The 17926-nt window shown below is 45.6% G+C and overlaps 1 protein-coding gene across 6 annotated transcripts in view; it reads left to right on the forward strand.

Moving 5' to 3' along the window:
• Positions 1–8292: 8292 nt before the first annotated feature.
• CNOT4 (CCR4-NOT transcription complex subunit 4) overlaps positions 8293–17926 on the forward strand; it is a 623322-nt gene continuing 613688 nt past the window's right edge. For 3 of the 6 annotated variants that reach the window (XM_086952988.1, XM_086952991.1, XM_086952990.1), the window contains exon 1: positions 8360–8542. In XM_086952988.1, coding sequence (XP_086809114.1) covers positions 8508–8542 — 35 coding nt within the window. In that variant the 5' untranslated portion in view covers positions 8360–8507. Of the gene's footprint in view, positions 8543–17926 lie in introns of all 6 variants that reach the window. The other 3 variants (XM_086952989.1, XM_086952985.1, XM_086952984.1) reach the window with 3 other exon arrangements.

A 17926-nucleotide genomic window follows, 5' to 3' on the forward strand; every position in this document is an offset into this window, starting at 1 on the left:
CTGGCGAAACCTGTGACATTATAGACTGGGATTGGCAACCTGTATGAAGGGCCTCAAAATGGTGGCCATCCTTTTTTCCTCATGTGAGTGACTCCTCTTGGAGCCTCCATGAACCTTGACCTTTTACTTGGCGCGCATTCCTGACAGGAATTCCTTTATTTCCCTCAGGTACACAAAATGGCTGCTCTAGAACCACAGTATGGTGGCTGTTAGGGTCCCAAATACATCTCAAAAGTGCCATGTCATTGGCATAGCCAAAGAAGGTTCTAGAACCTACTGGCACGAGCCAGCACCTCAGGGCACTGGCTATATAAAGTCCAGTCCCTGGCGGCCATTTTTGATGAGATGGAGATGATCTAGAAGAAGGAGATTCCAGACTTGACACCAGATTGACACCTGCCCTGTTGACCCCTGAGGTGGCTGGTAGCGCGGGCAGTAGAGCAGCAAAGCAAGCGTTCCAGTCAGCTGCGTGTGCGGTGACCTCGCGCCTACAGTGCCTGCCCAGCGAGTGCCTCATTACCCCCAAGAGACTGTGGCCGATTTCGTGTGCCTCCCCGCCCCCCCCCGGTGGTGAATCACGATAGACTCGGGTCGTGAGGCGAGAACAAGTTCGCCACGACCGCGATCGTCTTCTGTGCCCCCTTTGCGACACGCGCCTCCAGCGAGGAGCTCGGACGTCTCCGAGCCCCACCGGCGTAGAGTGCTTCCTGCGCAGTCTGAAGGTGAGGTGGTGCGCCGGGGCGGGGAAAGGCCGGCCTTCGTTGGGCGGGACTACTGTCTCTGCCCCTCCCCAGTGAATCGGCAGCTGTAGCTGTGGGCGGGAACCATCCCTGCATGAGGAAGTCGGAGGGAGGTCCGTGGAGCCCCTGAGAACCCTGTCGCTGGCGTGAGAAGTGCTGAGTCCTGACTGAATCGCTTTCCGATTGCAGCCGATGTGAGGTGGGCCCGTTTCTTCAGGTGGGAAGCGGCGTTGTAAAGGAACTGTGAACCGGCATTTATCTGACTGAGCGCGAAGATTGTGTGACCTCTCCGGCAGCCCCGTTCGTCAGTCTAAAGACTTTGAACTGGTGCCGCCTGAGTGCTAGCAGTGACAAAACCCATAGGCGTGCTTAGACCCCACCGGCAAGCAGAGATCTGAACCCGGTGGCAGCCGAGTGTAAATGAAGTGTTCACTGTTATTCCTTGCCTTTTAGATACACGCGCATATCCCCCGAGTGATTCTTAAAGAGTCCCAACACTCCTTTTGTGCCCAGAGAAGCCTGTATTCATTATCAGTGAAATCATCATAAACTGAAAGAGTTATCTTTCCAACCTGAAACGTATTGCAAGTGTAATGTTCCTGAAGTATTTAATTGGTGGCAGCGATACCAGAATGAACATGTGTTTGTTTATTTAAATGAACCAGTATTTATTCTGCTAAACAAAAAGTGATATTTATTGTATTTATTGATGATATTTATTCCTGATATTTATTCTATTTATTGATGATATTTATTCCTGAGCTTATTTATTGTATTTATTCCAAAATCGAAACCCAGCAAATTGTGGCCAAAAGAAATGTATATGTGCTTTCCTAATTGATCCCTATTCACAACAGAGAATTTTTATATAAAGGAATCGTATTTTTCTACAGCAGTGGTGTGGTGTCCTTCTTTTTGGTGGTTGTACAAGGAGATATTATTGGGTCAGAGCCGGCTTAACACGATAGCCTTCACTTGCCTTGACACTTGAGCCAAGCTACCCCCCTTTGTGCTGGGCTTGCCCATCGCAGGTCCAACACCTCCAAAACTTGAAAACGGTTAATCTGATGTCGGGCATGTTATATTTTAACTGGAAATTATAAGCTGCTGTCACATGTACTTATGCACGTTACCTCTAAAACTGGAAAACGGTTAATCCGATGTTGGGCATGTTATATTTTGGCTTTGTATTCATAACTGTTCAATCAGATTTTTTGCTTATGTATTTTTGTTTTGTAATGATTTTAATTAATCAACAAATAAAGCATTTACATTCCTTGTGTGTTTTATGAAAGAAAGAGAAAAAAAGAGAACAAGCTCTATAATACAATTGTTGGACTATTGAGGCACTCCTTTTTGTGTGTTTTAGTGTACTAAAATGAAGTATGGGGAGAGGAGTTGGTCTAACAGCTAAGGTGGTTGACCTCGGAGCTGGGGAACCAAGTTTGAGTCTCAGCTACAACACATCCTGTGATTCTGGGCAAATCACTCAATCTCCCCATGTCTACCAAAAATGAATGTGTCCTCATGTAACGCAACTGGTGCTCGTGTAAAGCGCTCTGATACTTTCGGGTCAAGTTTGGGTATATAAAACTCCTTTAAAAAAAAAAATGGGTCTCATGGTTCCTGAAATATTACTACAACACATCTGTCATTTATAAAAATGTAGTCCAGAAACATTCAGCCCGGATTAGCAATGTCTACACAAGCTAAATTACCTCTCTAATACAAAAATATAAATCAAAAATGAAAATCTCTGGACAACAATTTTTTTATGGAGCTATAACAATGTAACAGGACTATAATAGTTGCCAAATTATTCAGGACAGTCTTCTTGGTGCTTTCATCTCTCTTCTCTTAACCCCCCTTCCTATTTTAGGAGTGGGAGCAGGAGATCTTCAGGAAACAGAAGATGGAGACTAATGTAGAATTAGATATTACAAGAATGCAGCACGGCCTTTGAGTTGCCAGCTGTTCTGTTACATGTGGACGTTTCAAAACTTAGAAGGCAAAAAGCATTTATTCGTGAGTTCTGTAACTTGTGATAAAAACTTCTAGAACTTACCTGCTTCCTGTCCACCTTTCGTTCCTATTACCACATTCATTGCCAAGTTCTATACAAATTTATTGATACCGTGTCTCGGCAGTGGCATATTTTCCTACATGAACTGCTGCGATTATCGTTTTCGTTCTTGTAATTTGTAAGATTAAATAAAAATAATTTAAACCCAATTTATTGGGATACACGTTGCAGAGCTCGGCACAACAGCAGCAACACCCGCCAACTTCTAACGGACATAAAACAGATACCCCGTTCTAACGGCATCATTCAAATTTGACCATATAAAATAGAACTCTGTTTATACACAACAAACTATTTCCCAGATACACTAAAACGATAATGAATGTTAGGTAGTTAGTTATTTCATTTCATTTCATTAATCTTTATTTCGATCACAGATCATAAAAGATGCAAAACAGTACATACATTTAAAAACTTATTAAACATAGTGTGATCCAAATTTCTAAAAAGTGGTTAAAATATAAATAAGACATGGGTGGGCAGGCGCTGGTAATGTCCATTTATGGCAGGCATTTCATCATTCGGCTACGGGTAAACCACAGGGAGGTTAAAAATTTTGACAGTGCAAAAACAATAGGGGGGGAAAGATCGGATTTTAGCACTCTGTAGGCAATTTGATGGGATCTAAAACCCAAGTTCCTGAGCATCGGGACAAGCCAATATTTCCTGCTCCGCTCGTAGCCTTTGCAAAAAAGTACCGCGTGCATGTCGTCCTCTTTAGGGTGTGCACACATTGGGCAAATTGATGTAGTGGAGCAGACTGACCAAGATGCTGTAAACGAAGCTAGAGGAAGGCATCCATAACGCCATTGTAAAAACAGTTTCCTGGTTAATGCAGGGGAAATCTCATCTAATGTTTTTTCAAGGGAATAGGTATCTTTTATTTTCAAAAATAAATTTGTCAGAGACCCCTCGCGAATGTCATTGGAGGCTCTGGTGAGCATCATGGCGTAGTAGGTGTCCGCAAGTGTCTTTTTTGGGATCTTGGTGCAGGAATTTAGAGGATCAGTCCATAGTTCCGAGAATCCCATTTCCTCGCACCTTCCCTTGACGTAAATCAACCAAGGAATCCTTTTTATGCTTCGTAGTTCCAGGAATTCTTGTAGTTCTTCTCTATAGGTTACAAGATCTGGGCTGGACCACAAGCGCCTCCAGAATTTTAAGGGTTTTAGTCCTAGCTCCTCTGTGATGGGTCTGATTCCCAAGTCCAACCTGAGTGGTAGTAGTGGGGTGCTCTGGGGGAGGGCAGCTACCTGTCTCAAGAACTTGTTCTCCGTGATCTGTAACTTAGGGTACTGGGTGTGTCCCCACAACTCTCCCCCGTAGGTGACCCCTGCCCTGGCTTGTGTTTTGTATATGTGAATAACTGGGGTAAGTGGTCGATAACTAGATTTGTTAGCCAGACGCAAAGTGCCACCCGCCAACTGTGCCAGTTTGATGGTCACTTTGGCCTGGTGTGCCGACCAAGTTAAGTGTTCGTTTATAGTAATCCCCAGATATTCAATATTGTGCACTCGTTCTAATATAACCATGCCGAGCTTGGGGGGGGTTCTATTCCGGGAGTTAGGATTTAAAATCATGAATTTTGTTTTTTGGGGATTGACTTCCAGTCCCCGATCGGAGCAGAAGTTAAGGAAGCCGTCCAGAATGCGCTGAATCCCCATAGGGGATTTAGACAGCAACAGGGTGTCGTCTGCAAACATAATTGCAGGCACCCTGTTGCCGGTCAATTTGGGGGCGTCTGTGTTGGCGATCCTGTTAAGGTGGGCAATTACCCCGTTCACGAAGATGCAAAACAGGGTAGGTGCAAGTACACAGCCCTGTCTTACACCTCTGCGAACGGGGAACCGCTCAGATAGTTTCCCTCCTTGGCCACACCTAACGCGGGCATAATTATTAGTATGGAGTCTTATCAGGATTGCCAAGATATCGGCGGGGACATCGAGGTCTTTCATGACATTCCACAGCCTAGCTCTAGGCACCAAATCGAAGGCGGCACGTAGGTCTACAAAGATGGTATAGAGACTACCGCCTTCGATTATCGCTGTTCTCCAATAGAGCAGTTGTAACCTAAATATTTGGTCTGTGGTGGATACACCCTCTCGGAATCCCGCCTGGTATGGGGACAGAATCTCCCTTTCTTGAATCCATGCTTGCAGACGATTTAAGATCAATCTGCCAAAAAGTTTTTGGGAGATATCTATCAGACTGATTGGTCGATAGTTGGACGGGAGCAGGGGGGATCCCTTTTTATAGATTGGGACTACCTCTGCTCCCGTCCAAGTATCGGGCACAGTCATTCCCTCCTGGATGGCATTAAATATTAGTGTAAGGTAAGGTGCCCAGATCCCTGGTTCTTGTTTGAACAGGTCCCCCGGGACCCCATCCAATCCCGGGGCTTTTCCAGCAGCTAGACCTTTGATGGCCTCCCTCACCTCTTTCTCAGTAAACGCAGCCCCCGAGGGGGTAGGTGCGGGCAAGAGACTCGTAATACAAGAGTCCTGACCTCTCTCTGCATAAAGTGCTTCAAAGTGGGCCTGCCACACTGAGGCGGCTATATTGGGTTCTATTGCCGATGATAACTCACCCGTGCCAGTAGCTACTACCCGCCAAAATTTGCGTGAGTCTCTGGTTGATAGTGCCTTCACGAGATTCTCCCAATAGTCGTAGTCCCATTCCGCCCTGGCATTCACTAGGAGGGACTTGTACTTGTTTCTTCTCTCGCGAATTACTTCCCTGCTAAGGCGTCCCTTTATTGCAGAAAGCAAGTGAGCCTTAGCCCTCCTACATGAAGCATTATACCACGAGGTCTTTGGCTTAAAGCCCTTCCTTTTCATAGGAGTTGTGAACAGATCTTGTTCAAGGGAATCAGTAATAGTTTTGTGAATTTTTGCCAGCTCCCCTCTGGTGTCTTCGTCTGGGTATTTACTGCCCAGATCAAAGGCACACTCTAGTAAGGGCACTAGCCTTTCATAAAGGCGAGGGAGTTTATCCGTGCTAGTAACCAGCTTCTCCCACTTCACTTTCCTACGGTTGGTTTCAAGTAGGAGACCAGACTTTTCAATCCCAGATCCCTGTGATGTATCCTTACAGCCGGGAAGGCAATAAGTTAGTTCCAGGGAGTTATGGTCACTATCGTTTCTTGGGCACACTTTGAAATCAACTATTGCTGGCCACATAGAGGTTTTGACCATAATGTAGTCAAGTCTAGATTCACTGCCAGGTTTGTTGTAGGTCGTGTTGCTGGGTATATCCGAGCTACAACGGCCATTACATGCCCTAAAACCGAAATTAAGGGTAAGGGCGTTTATTTGTAGGGCTAGGGGAGTCCAAGCCCTTGGCGGTGGCGCCGCCGTCTCGGGTATAAGCCAGCAGGAATCTTCATCTAGGGAAGGACCGTCGCGTAGTCCGGGCAGGGGTTCATAATGGGAATTAAAATCGCCCCCAACCAGACAGGCGAGATCACACGGCACGCCCTCTAGGAATCTAGCTAGCTCTTCTATGGTAGGCGACTCTTTTTGCATTTGGGTCGGCCTGGAGTAGATGTTAATGATTAATAATTTTGTTGTGTCCGGCCACTCTAGTAGAACAGCCAACAGATCATCGGAAGCGGTCTCTATATCAGAGGCTTGGCAACCTAGATCCGTTGCTACCCCTATCATTAATCCCCCAGATGGTCTCCCCTTTCCCCCCCACCTGGCTATTTTGGAAAAGGAAGCAAAGCCAGTTATATCTATTGCTTCTCGCGCCCAGGTTTCTTGCAGGAGTATTAAGTTCTTAGATCTAATGTAGGAGGCCCATTCTAGACAATCTAATTTACTAGCGAGCCCTGCTACATTCCACGAAATTGCTGTTATGTGTGGCGTTTGGGCTCGCAACGGACTCACAGCAATATCAATGGGCTCAAGGTGAGCCCTGTCGCTTGAGGATGAATGTGTGAAGTCCAATGGACAAGTGGCAATGGGTGGGGGAGGGTTCACCATAGCTGGCGTCTGGGTCAGTTCACCCAGACTTGTTATTAATGAGCCCGTCAGTGTATGTGAATTTATATCACATATGGAAACTACGGGTATGTTGATGGTAGTAGGGGAGGTTGCAGAAGCAGCGTTCCCCTCTCCAGCCATCTGTCAGTCTACCCTATCTAAGTTGCTGTATCGATTCTGAGTTGGTAGATAGGCAGGGTAATGCGTTCTATATGGTCCAGGTATTCCCCTCCGTTGACCTCTTCCCCCCCTCCTCCTCCTGGTGACAGTTTCCCATCCCTCCTCATCCCCGTAACCAGAGATGTACTCAGATGGTCTCCCCCTATATGGAGGATAGGTGTTAATATCTCTGTGACAAGTTTCCCAACCCTCCAATAACTCTTGATGATGCCCCCACCTATGATCCTCAGAGTCATAAAGATTGGAGGGATAGAAAAATGAAAGGGGAAGTGTTTGGATGCTATTACCGAAGTCCTCATCAGTAACACAGGAGCAAATATATGCAGCTGTGTTAGGGTCTCTAAAAGAGACCAAGATACAATCTCCTCTGATAGACTTCCTAGTATGCCCCACCCATGCTACTCTCTTTGTCATGGATATGTCACTCGCAGTACCTCTCGGTAGGGGTCTATTAACCGAGAGCCAGTTTATTACTTTATTCTTGAGTGAAGTATATGATTCAAATGTGGGTGGGTCAAGTTCTGGTACCCCAGCCAAGACTACAGTGTTAGTTATTAAAATTGTACAAGATACAATAAAATATTATGATCGGTGTATTTTAAACTGCCTTATATTCTGTTAAATTTCAACAAATTGTAATTTTAAAACCAGTTTCATTCAACACATCCAACAACATGTACGTCTCAGCGTTAGCAGTTAGCACGGCATACTTAAGTCTGTCTCCTCTGTCTATTCGCGCTGTGGGTGTTCGTATCATAGCCTGAATAAACGCAATTTATTTTATGGGATAAAAACATCTGTCCCTTCATTTGAACAATTTCCTCATTCCAATTGTTGTGCTTGGTAGAAGGTAAAACCTTTCAAGTTCAATTTTGAACAAAACGACGTTATTTGTGATTGTTTAACGATAGTTACAGCTAGGCGGAAGTTTATCTTTGAGGACCCCAGAAGGAACGAAAAGCAAAGCTGTGCCTACCGGAACTTGTAGTGCATTCTTATGCTCGTCTTCCCGCTGAGTCTTCATATGGGAACTACAAGTCCCAGCAACCATTTTCAGTTAGTGGCACTAGTGGCGAGGGAGCACTTGGTTGACTGACAGTACGAAGACAGATTAGTGCCAATAGTGTGTCTTAGTACTTGGTATACTTTAAGGACAGACGTCGTGGAAGAGGCCACCACTAGGTGAGCGGACAGTGAATTATTGCTTGTCCGTTATGAGAGGCTTCTGTCCACATTAGAAACTACAGTTCCTGTGAGCCTCTACGGGGTAACTAAATGAATACGTAGTGATGCGCACGCGCAGTGTAGATGCCGCGCATGCGCGGTACGTAGAGGGGTGGTATTGCGCACGCGCAGCAGTAAGAACCCGGGTAGGATCTTGTAATGTAAGATGGTGGCCGTAAGGCGCTGAATACCCCGTACAGAGGCAGTCCAAGCTGTGACCTGGGGCAGTGCATCCAACAGGAGCCACGATACTGACGGACAGGTGCGGGAATTCTTCACCGTAGTCATGGACTGCCTATGTTCATTCTCCATTGCCTGATGTGGAGAGTAAGGTGGGAGAGTTACTAGGGAGGGGCGCGGGGGTGGAGGTACTTTAGGGAGGGGCCGATGAGGAGGGGCTCGTTTGGGGATATTAGTGGAGAGAGGTTATTGGCTTACCTGGTACAACCTCTCTTGTCTTGGGCGGAGAGGTACAGTCCTGTGGAAGGATCATAATGGCACATTTCTCTCAGGAGGGGTTTGGAATAAAGAGGGGGTGCTCATGTGGTTTGGCAGTGCAGGGTAGTAGTAGTAGTCAGTGTCATCTGTAGCACTGATGTGGCTTACAAAGCAAGAAACCCCAGCTTGGAAGGCCCTGCCCTGTATAACTGTCATTCCTCTTCCTGAGCGTGACGCTACAAGCTGCACAAAGTCTGTGATTTGGGGACTCCCCTTTAATACTACATGGGGATTTTTTGATCTTACTAAACCACTCCAGGACATGTCCGATTCAGTGTTTAGAGCTGTCTAGAATGTCACAGTTAAGGCTATTTCCCCCCCCACATGATATTGAAACGTTCAGTTGAATCGTGAGGCCCGTATATGGTATTACGATATTGTTGAGTTTAATTGTCACCACTTACTGTAACGCAATGTTTGGAATTTCGAGTGCGCAGCAGAGTGTCGTTTCAGTGGAGTGCAGATACTTTACTGACTGACCGCTGTCGGATGCAGCAGTGTTTATAATTGTAACCATAAAGCATGCGCTTTGTTTAACATCTCTGTGCACCCTGGGAGCAGGAAAGGCGCACCTTGTGATGGGGAAATGGGCAAGTGTGTTAGATTTAGCGGTTTGGTGTAAGTAGTAATGTGTAGGGGAAGGGCGAGGGCTCGGACAGTGTGATTTTTGTTCCATTCAGTTTCTGAACGAAGACGCTTTCCACACCTGGAGTAAAAAAAAACAGCTCAATCCCACGATCGCGTACGATGGGTTTAAGCACAATGATGGTATACTTTTCAAAGACCCTCTTTTTTGTTAGCCGTTTCCGTGTTCCGTGAGACCACAGAGCCCTTGCATCCAAACTTCATAATTAGTAATCAGTGTATATCCACTTCCGCGATGTCATTACCAGCTGACATATGGCATTCCCATCTACTGCTTTTCGATACTTTTTTACCCTGTGCGTTTGGCCGCCTGCCTACAATCCCTGATCAAGCCTTGCAGTTGAAGATCGAGTGCCATTAGACCTGTCTATTTTTGGGAGGCGTATGAGTGGCTGCGCTTTATGCAGACACGCCGATCCTAGGCATAGCCCTCGGTCACTTCCTTCCATATTAGACACGAGTCATTTTCAGCCATGCCCACAAATTGCAGAACAGGCTCAGTAACCTGGAGTGATTGCTTCCTCAGCACCAGTGACTGGGTCACCGCTACCACGTGTAACTATTCCAGTGTAAACATTCGCAGGTCTTTTAATGTATGTTTATAACTAATGCGCTCTATTACGCGAGTGTTTACGGTTTGCATTATTCTTCGGGTCCAATGGGCACCGCAACGTTACGCATTACTTTTTTTTGTTGTTCTAAAATGATACACATGCCCCCCCATGTTCCGAAGTATGTTAGTTATGCGAAGGTAGCTATTGGCTTCCAGTGCCAGGATTTGTATAGCACAGTAAAGTGTGACCGTCTCACTTTCTAGAGCGAGTCCCATACTTTACTTACTTTGTGGTTCTGAAAGATTTGTCATTTTTATTTTCTACACTCCTAACATAAACCCCGCAATATCTACTTATCACATTATACAAAAGTGTCATGCATGGTGAGTGTGGATCTCTTTCCTTGAAATCCCCGTTGCCCCCATAATGTTCTTGTTCTTCTGCTGGAACGCCGGCTGTATCATTGCCCAGTAAGTTTTAAAGAGGACCCAGTGCGTTCGGTTTGTGGACTTATGAAAGGCACTCACCGTAAAGGATGGAAACATTATTGTAATTATGTGTAATTGCTGCCTTTTTATTTTCTTTGAACTTGTTCCTTTTGAATGTTAAGGTTTCAACGTATTATATATATTTTTTTAATGTCAGGGATTAGTAATTTTTAGGTCTTGCAGACCTAGTGTTGCAGCGCTTTAGTTACTCGCTCTGCGAGGCATATTGTAGTAAGGTAGGTTTTAGAAGTGGAGTTGAATCCCCGTCCATCTTCCTTTTTTTTTTTTTTAATTGCCTGGCATCAACGTTTATGGTAAACGCTGGCTTCTTAATGAAACGGCCAAAGGATGAAAGGAGTCACTTTGAATAGAGTAGGGCCACAATTACAGATCATGGTCAATTCTGGTCAAAGCTGGCTTGTATGCATCCATCAAGCCAGCACTGATGGCAGCGATAGCAGTGCCCCCCACAATCACCTCCATTCCCACAGATCTGACCGCTCCATTGCTTCTTCCTCTCCCGCTGGTGCCTCCCCGAATGTCAGCTTTGAAAGGGAATTAAAGGCCATAGCCCGGTGCTGTGAAGCCCAAGAGTTGCAGGTAAAGCTACTAATACCGGACAAGACACAAGCAATGTAATTTGTAATGATTGTCCCATAAAATATATTACATGGTGTGGAGTTCAGTAGAGTACCAAGGCACACCGACCCTCTCACTGTGACTCTCTCACATAACCGCCCCGAACCCAACACATATGTAAATCGTGCTTTCATTACCTCACCATGAGCCACTTCCCTTCCTGCTGTCTCTTGAGCACAGACCGCTTGATTTACAGCCTCTATATAGCTTTAACTTAACTGTGGGCAATGAACTCTGCTCTCGGAGGTTGCGGAAATTTGGTAGCTACGTATTTAATTGAAAACACGGAATTCATGCAATAATTCCGACTCCGCTACGCAGTGGCGTTAGCTACTGCACCGACAACCCTTTGGTAAAACAACTTTAACATGTAACCAATTCACAAAAGTGAACTTTGAAATATACCAGGCAATGAGAGAGGTGAAGTTTTCGGGGTCACCTCTAACCTAGCGGGAGGACCAAGCAGGTACCTTGAACACCAAGAGCATATCATGCTCAATGATTCGGTTGTGGTCCCATCCCCTTAGGACCACCCTAAGCAAAGTTATGGGCAAAAATAAAATGCCAAGTAAAGGCCCAGCAAAGCATTAAGGGGCGAGATTCTTGAGTTTAGTGAATATTATGGTATTAGCTCTCAGCTGAACCGAGTCTACCCCTTGAGTAATGTTTTGATATTGGATACTAGAATATTCACTGCACTCTAGAATATCGTCCCATAATGCATTGTAGGGGCCTTTGGTTGGGGTTGTATTTTTGCCCATAACTGTGCTTGGGGAATGGGACCACCATCAATCGTTCAGCATGATGTGCTCTTTATGTTCAAGGCATCTGCTTGGTTCTTTTCCTAGGTAAGTGAGGACACCAAAATCATCACCTCTCTCACTACTTGCTGCATTTTCATTTTCACTTTTGTGAGATGACTAAATGTATTTTAGCAAGTATTGATAGTTACTTGTTTAATCAAGGGCATGTGAGGTTTCCGTTTTATTAATTGGGCTGAGACGGAACGGAGTTGTAGAGCGGATTTCACTGAGTTTTTGATCAATTCCGCAGAATTCCACGTAGTGGTACTTCGCCCACCCTTACTTTAACTCTAATTTACTGTTAAAAAAAAAAGCTCCACTGCAAACAAAACATATGTAAAAACATTACCGCTACTTAATTGCTGTCTCTGCTCTCTTACGGTCACACTGTACCTCCTCTTTACCAGAGGCTCTCGGTTTCTTAGTGGACTTCTCCTTTCACCTCAGCCTTTAACTGTCTTCTAATGGCACTACCCTCTGGTACTTCATGGGCTATCTCTCCCCTCGTCATTCTGTCCCTCTTTTCACCAAAGGCTCTCGGTTTCTCAGCCAGTCCCTCTTTTCATCCCAACCTTTTAGTCTCTCCATTTCATCCATTCAGTCTCTCTATACGGCTCTCCCACCAGTACTTCATAGCAGTCTCTTCGATCTACTTGTCACACTGTCCCTTCTTTAGGCTCTCTCTCTTTTTATTGTCCATTAACTCATTCTCCAGTGTCGCAAGCTCATACCAATAGCACTATGCAAATATATTTACTATACTACAAATAAAGCACAAGTAAAAAATGTCATTTTCAATGCCAATAGCGCCAGCTTTAACAAATGCGAAACCTATTGCATTGTAAATGCTTGTTTAAACTGTATTTTTGATCATCTACTACCTACGTGCATGTATTATAACAAACAGCAGAACACAGATCCGTGTTTATCTTTCAGTAATTTGAGCCTAACTTGTGACATTTTTTCATTTTTTACCCTCTAACACCTGTCTTGTATTATTAACGGGGTTACCTTCAATTGAATAGTTAGCGTTTGTTCTTAAAAGAGTATTTTCTTAAGTAATTATAATAGACCAATGCTTGTGCTAGTCACCGATGAACTAGAGTGGTTAACTTGTTCGTTTTTGTGTGCCCTACTACTATGCAGTTAAATGTTTATTACTTACAAGTGGTTTGTATAAGAGACCTGGATCTGTAAGCGTAAGCCCAACCCTGCACTTATTGAGTATCGTTCTTTGTCAGTGTTGGACACATTGATACTCCTCTGAAAGGAAAATGATAGTTGAATACATTTTATGAATGGAAGTAGACACATTTCTTACTTGGAATAAATCTAATTGGATCACATATGTGTCGGCGTAGCTGTAGTCTGTTACCCCGGCTTGCTCCCACCCATGACTTGCTTTGGCCCATAACAAAATAGGGGTATTTGTAGAGTGCATTTACACTCCAGCAGGGTGTGCTGCAGCAGTGGACAACAAACGATGTTTATTGATATTCGATACAATAGTACTTGTTTTATTGACTGCAGAAGAATAGAGGGTTGAGCGTATTTGCCAGGTATTTAATTTGCGACGATAGGGTCAAACTGAGATTACTGTAGTGGATTACTGAGTCTACTGACTCGACAAACCTGGTCTTGTCCAAGAAGTAAAGATCAGCCCAAATTTCTAGATAGCGCCCCCTCTGACAGGAAACAATAGGAACTCTGAGCCTCGTTTGATCTTGCTGACATGCCTTAGTGATCTGCAGCTGTAGATCACATAGTTTTTGGTTTCCAACCAAACTAAGCAGCTAAGAATAATTAAGGCAGCACAGCCCAGAATGTCACTCAAATGTATAATTAGAAAAAGTAGTGTCAGAAAAAAGACTGTTGCCCACCTCTAAAGTCGCTGCTTACAAACCATGCAATAATACAAGAAATACAACAGAGAGGCAACACAGCTTTTCAATTCAGCCAACAAAAACACTAGATTGCTTGGTAACCACTGTCCCACTCGAACTGAGTAGTCTACTTTTAGAAGATCCAGCTGGACGGGTGCTTTCTTACTGAATCGCGGGTACCGAAATCCAAGCCGTACACCGCTCACACCAACAATGTTTTACAACTCCCATTTGTGGGGGAGCACGGAGTGTCCAACCAAGTTCTCACGGAACTTAACTCCTACACAATATCTTGTTTGCCGTCTTCCTGACACCATTTGATTGTAGCGTCTTTCAGATCTACTACAGAGCTCCTAAAAGTAGACTACTCATTTCGAGTAGGACAGTGGTTACCAAGCAACTATTTACACCTTAAATAAGTACCAGTTCGTGGTGTTGTGATATCCCTGATGAAGCCCTTTTTAGGGAGAAATGCAATGGCTGGTTGTTTGTCTGGTTCAAGCAAATAAAGAAGAATTTGAAACTTCACTTGAAGACTCAAGATCTAGTGTTTTTGCTGGTTGAATTGAAATTGTGTGTTGCCTCTCTGTTGTATTTCTAGCACTTTAACTTTAGAACATCTGAAGGAACGGAGTAAAGATGTCCAAGTGCTGTTTATAGACGCTCTAAGTGACAACACAAGGAAAGAGGATGTTATGTAGATATGTCTGGCACATCTCCTCACCAATGAGGGTATCCAGACGCGGGAGCATAGGCTCAGCAGTGCTTCTTGTTGAACAGCCAGGTCTTCAGGTTTTTGTGGAAGTTGAGAAGTGAAGTCGCTGTCCTGATGTGTTGAGGATGTTCGTTCTAGTTTTTAGTGGTGATGGAGAAGGCATGCCCTCCTGACTAGATTCTGCGGATGTTGTGGGGACTAGTGCAAGGGAGAGAGAGGTGGAGCACAGTCAGTCGTTTAGGTACGCTGGTCCTGTGTTGTGGAGGGCTTTGTAGGCGTGGAAGAGCAGCTTGTATTTGCAACATTTCTGGATGGGTATCCAGTGTAGTTGATTGAGGTAGGGATTGATGTGACTGCTTCTGAAGTCTAGGATGAATCTAGCCGTGGTGTTTTGGATGGTCTGTAGTCTTTGCATGAGTTGGTTGGAGATGCCGATGTAGAGTATGTTACCATAGTATAGTCTGCTTGTTTTGAGAACCTGGGTGACCGTGGGTCTTGTGTGTATGAGGAACCGTTTTGAAAACGTTGCGAAGCATTCTGAGGAGGTGGCACCAAGATGCAATCACAGCATTGACCTGTTTGTTCATCGTGAGTTTGTTGTCAAAGATGAGGCTGCGGTTTCTGGATAGACCTCTGGGGTTGGCCGTTGGACCTAAACCAGGTGGCCATCAGGGTGAGTACCGGGGGGGGGGGGGGGGGGGGGGGGGGAGGAGAAAGTCTTATTTCCCAAAATCAAGATCTCCATTTTCCTGTGTTGAGTTTGTCAGTTCTGCAGTAGTCCTTGTTGTACATGCAGTAGGTGATATTGATCCTGCAGGTGGTGTTTGTGTCAGTGAGGGAGAGGATGAGCTGAGTGATGACAGTGTTGCATGGCTAAATATGATGCGAACAAGAGGTGCCATGTACATGCTGAACGGGTTTGGGCTGAGACAGGAGTCCTGGGGGACTCTGCAGACAAGCTTCTTGTGTTCTGAGGTGAAAGTGGAGATTCTGACTAGTTGTGTCCTGTTGGAGAGGAAGGAGGCAATACAGCTCAGGACTGGCCCATGAATTCCAGAGTCCTGAAGTCTGAGGATGAGGATGCCATGGGAGAATGTGTTGAAATCCTTTGAAGGGTCGAGAAGGATTAGAGCGGGTGTTTCTCCTCTGTCCATGATGGACTGGATGTCGTATATTACGGCCAGGAGTGTGGTTTCCATACTGTGGTTGCTGCAGAACCCTGAATGTATGGAGTCCAGGAGTTGGTGCTGTTCAAGATGGGCTGAGAGTTGCTTGTTGATCTTTCTCCACTACTTTGGCTGGGAAAGGCAGGAGTGAGATGGGCCTGTAGTTTAGATCTTTTGGGTTGGTGGAGGGTTTCTTCAGGTGATCTGTGTGTTTACAGCTGTCCGAGAAGTTTCTGCTTAGGATGTAGGAGTTGATGATGGTGAGTTAGGCACTGATTAGTGTGCTTCCTAGGATATACTGTTGGTGAGGGCAGGGGTGTGACAGGGGACCCTGAGAGGATGGTCGGCATGATTCTAATGGTGTCATTTGTAATGAGTGGGCTCCAGTAGTACTTTTGGTGGTGGGTGGTCCTGGTGGTGGTGGGAGGTTGCGTGGTATAGCCTCTATGGTGGGTTGGGGTTTGAAGTTGGTGTAGAGCTTGAGTATTTTGTTGTGGAAAAGGTCCCAAAGGTTGTCGCAGAGGGTCTGAGGGGATGATGGTATTGGAGGCTGCTGTTGGGTTGGTGAATTCTTTGACTGTGTTGAAGAGATCTTTGCCAGATTTTGAGCAGGAGTGTAGTCTGAGCACGAGGGCAGCATTCCTGGCTTCTTTGATCTTTGTGGTACCCTCTGATTGCGTATTAGTAGGAGTCTCCGGAGGTTGTCTTGGCTGGATCGCCATTTTCTTTCCAGTTGTTTGCAATAGTTCTTGAAGTCTTTTAGGTCTTTCGTGTACCAGCATGCTTGAGCACAAGTTCTTGTATGTCTTATCTTTTTAATGGGAGCCAGGGTGTTGTTGCTGTCTTAGATCAGTTTGTTGAAGGTGACTAGGTAATTCTCTTTGAGAATAGGCTAGTTGGATCTAAGGGTGTGGGTCCATCTGCTTCTGTTATGATGTTCCAATTGCGGCTACAGTTGATGGCTGATTTTTGTTTTTCTGGAATGGGGTACATTGATGTGGAAGTGTATGATGGAGTGGTCTTGCCATGTTAGTGGGGTGAGGTAGCTGAAGGTAATCTTGTTGATGGCGACAAAGACTAGGTCGATTGCATCCCCAGCGGCGTGAGTCAACTGTTTATGAGCAATGTGAATCCAATGTTATTGAGGTTCTCTTGGAGGTTGGTGGCATTGTGGTCCGTTGGGTCATTGAGATGAATGTTGAGATCGCAGAGCAGAAGGAAGTTGTTCGATCTAACGGCAATGGAAGTGATTAAGCCGGTGAGGAGGTTGCTGAAGGTGGTGCGGGGTCCTCGTGGTTGAAAAGCAAGGGTGCCTAAGATGGTAATTGAGAGACTGTGATGTAGTTGGAAGTAAAAGTGTTCCATGGGCGTTTGTTGATCCGCTGCAATGGCGATGTTGTCTTTGTTTATGATTGCGAGGCCACCTCCAGATTTTTGGAGCCCGTCGCGGCGGACAGTCTTGTAGGTAGGGGGCTGGCCAGTGCGAAGGCAAGGGGTGGATGATGGACTGAACCAGGTTTCGGTGAGATAGAGGCTGTCTGTGGAGTGTGTGTCGATGAGGTCCCAGTCCCCGGTGGCATGTTTGCAGAGATCTGATGTTGAGCATGCAGGCGATGTTGGACGAGGTGTGTGTGGTGGGTGGTATGGGAAAGGTGCCACAAGAGAAGCATCAGTGAGCACATGAGAAAGGACCTGCTGTGCAAAGCGGGGCAGCAGTTGTGACGGCATCCAGTTTGAGTGCTAGCAGGTTGGTGGAACTGGAGCTGTGGCGGTTGGATGGACCAGGGTCTGTGTTGCTGGGTGCGGGCCAGGCACAGATGGCCTTGCCCTTGGCGCACTAGCGGCGCGGTTTTCTGGCAGCCTCCTTTAGGTAAGTCCTAGGAGGGCTACGGGAGTAGGGGTGCGGGGCTAGGGAGGAGCAGGAAACTGCAGCAGTGGAACAGATGAGCAGTTGGGAGATGAGGAAGGTGGAAAAGCGCAGGAGGAGGTTGTACGGATGGGGAGGCTCCCTAAAGTGAGGGGAGAAGCGAGGGAGACGAGAAGAGCTAAGGCAGACGAAGCAAAAAGGCAACAAAAATGGGCACAGATACATCGACAAAAGACTAGTAAAGAGCACAGGAAGGGGCACAGAATACTGGCCTGAGCAAGGAAGCGGGCCCCAAAAAATAGGCTCTTTAGCAGTACAAGTACAAAAGCGCCAAAAAAATAGACAAACAGGCAAAGAAGACCAGAGAGCATAAAAGACCAACTGGGACTAGAATAACAAAAGTACAAAGAGCACAAGAGCCAGAGAAGGCTAACTAGCACAGAAAACAAATATGGCAG

Source organism: Lissotriton vulgaris, chromosome 1_2 (assembly GCF_964263255.1).
Source record: "Lissotriton vulgaris chromosome 1_2, aLisVul1.2, whole genome shotgun sequence".
Taxonomy (NCBI): Eukaryota; Metazoa; Chordata; class Amphibia; order Caudata; family Salamandridae; genus Lissotriton; species Lissotriton vulgaris.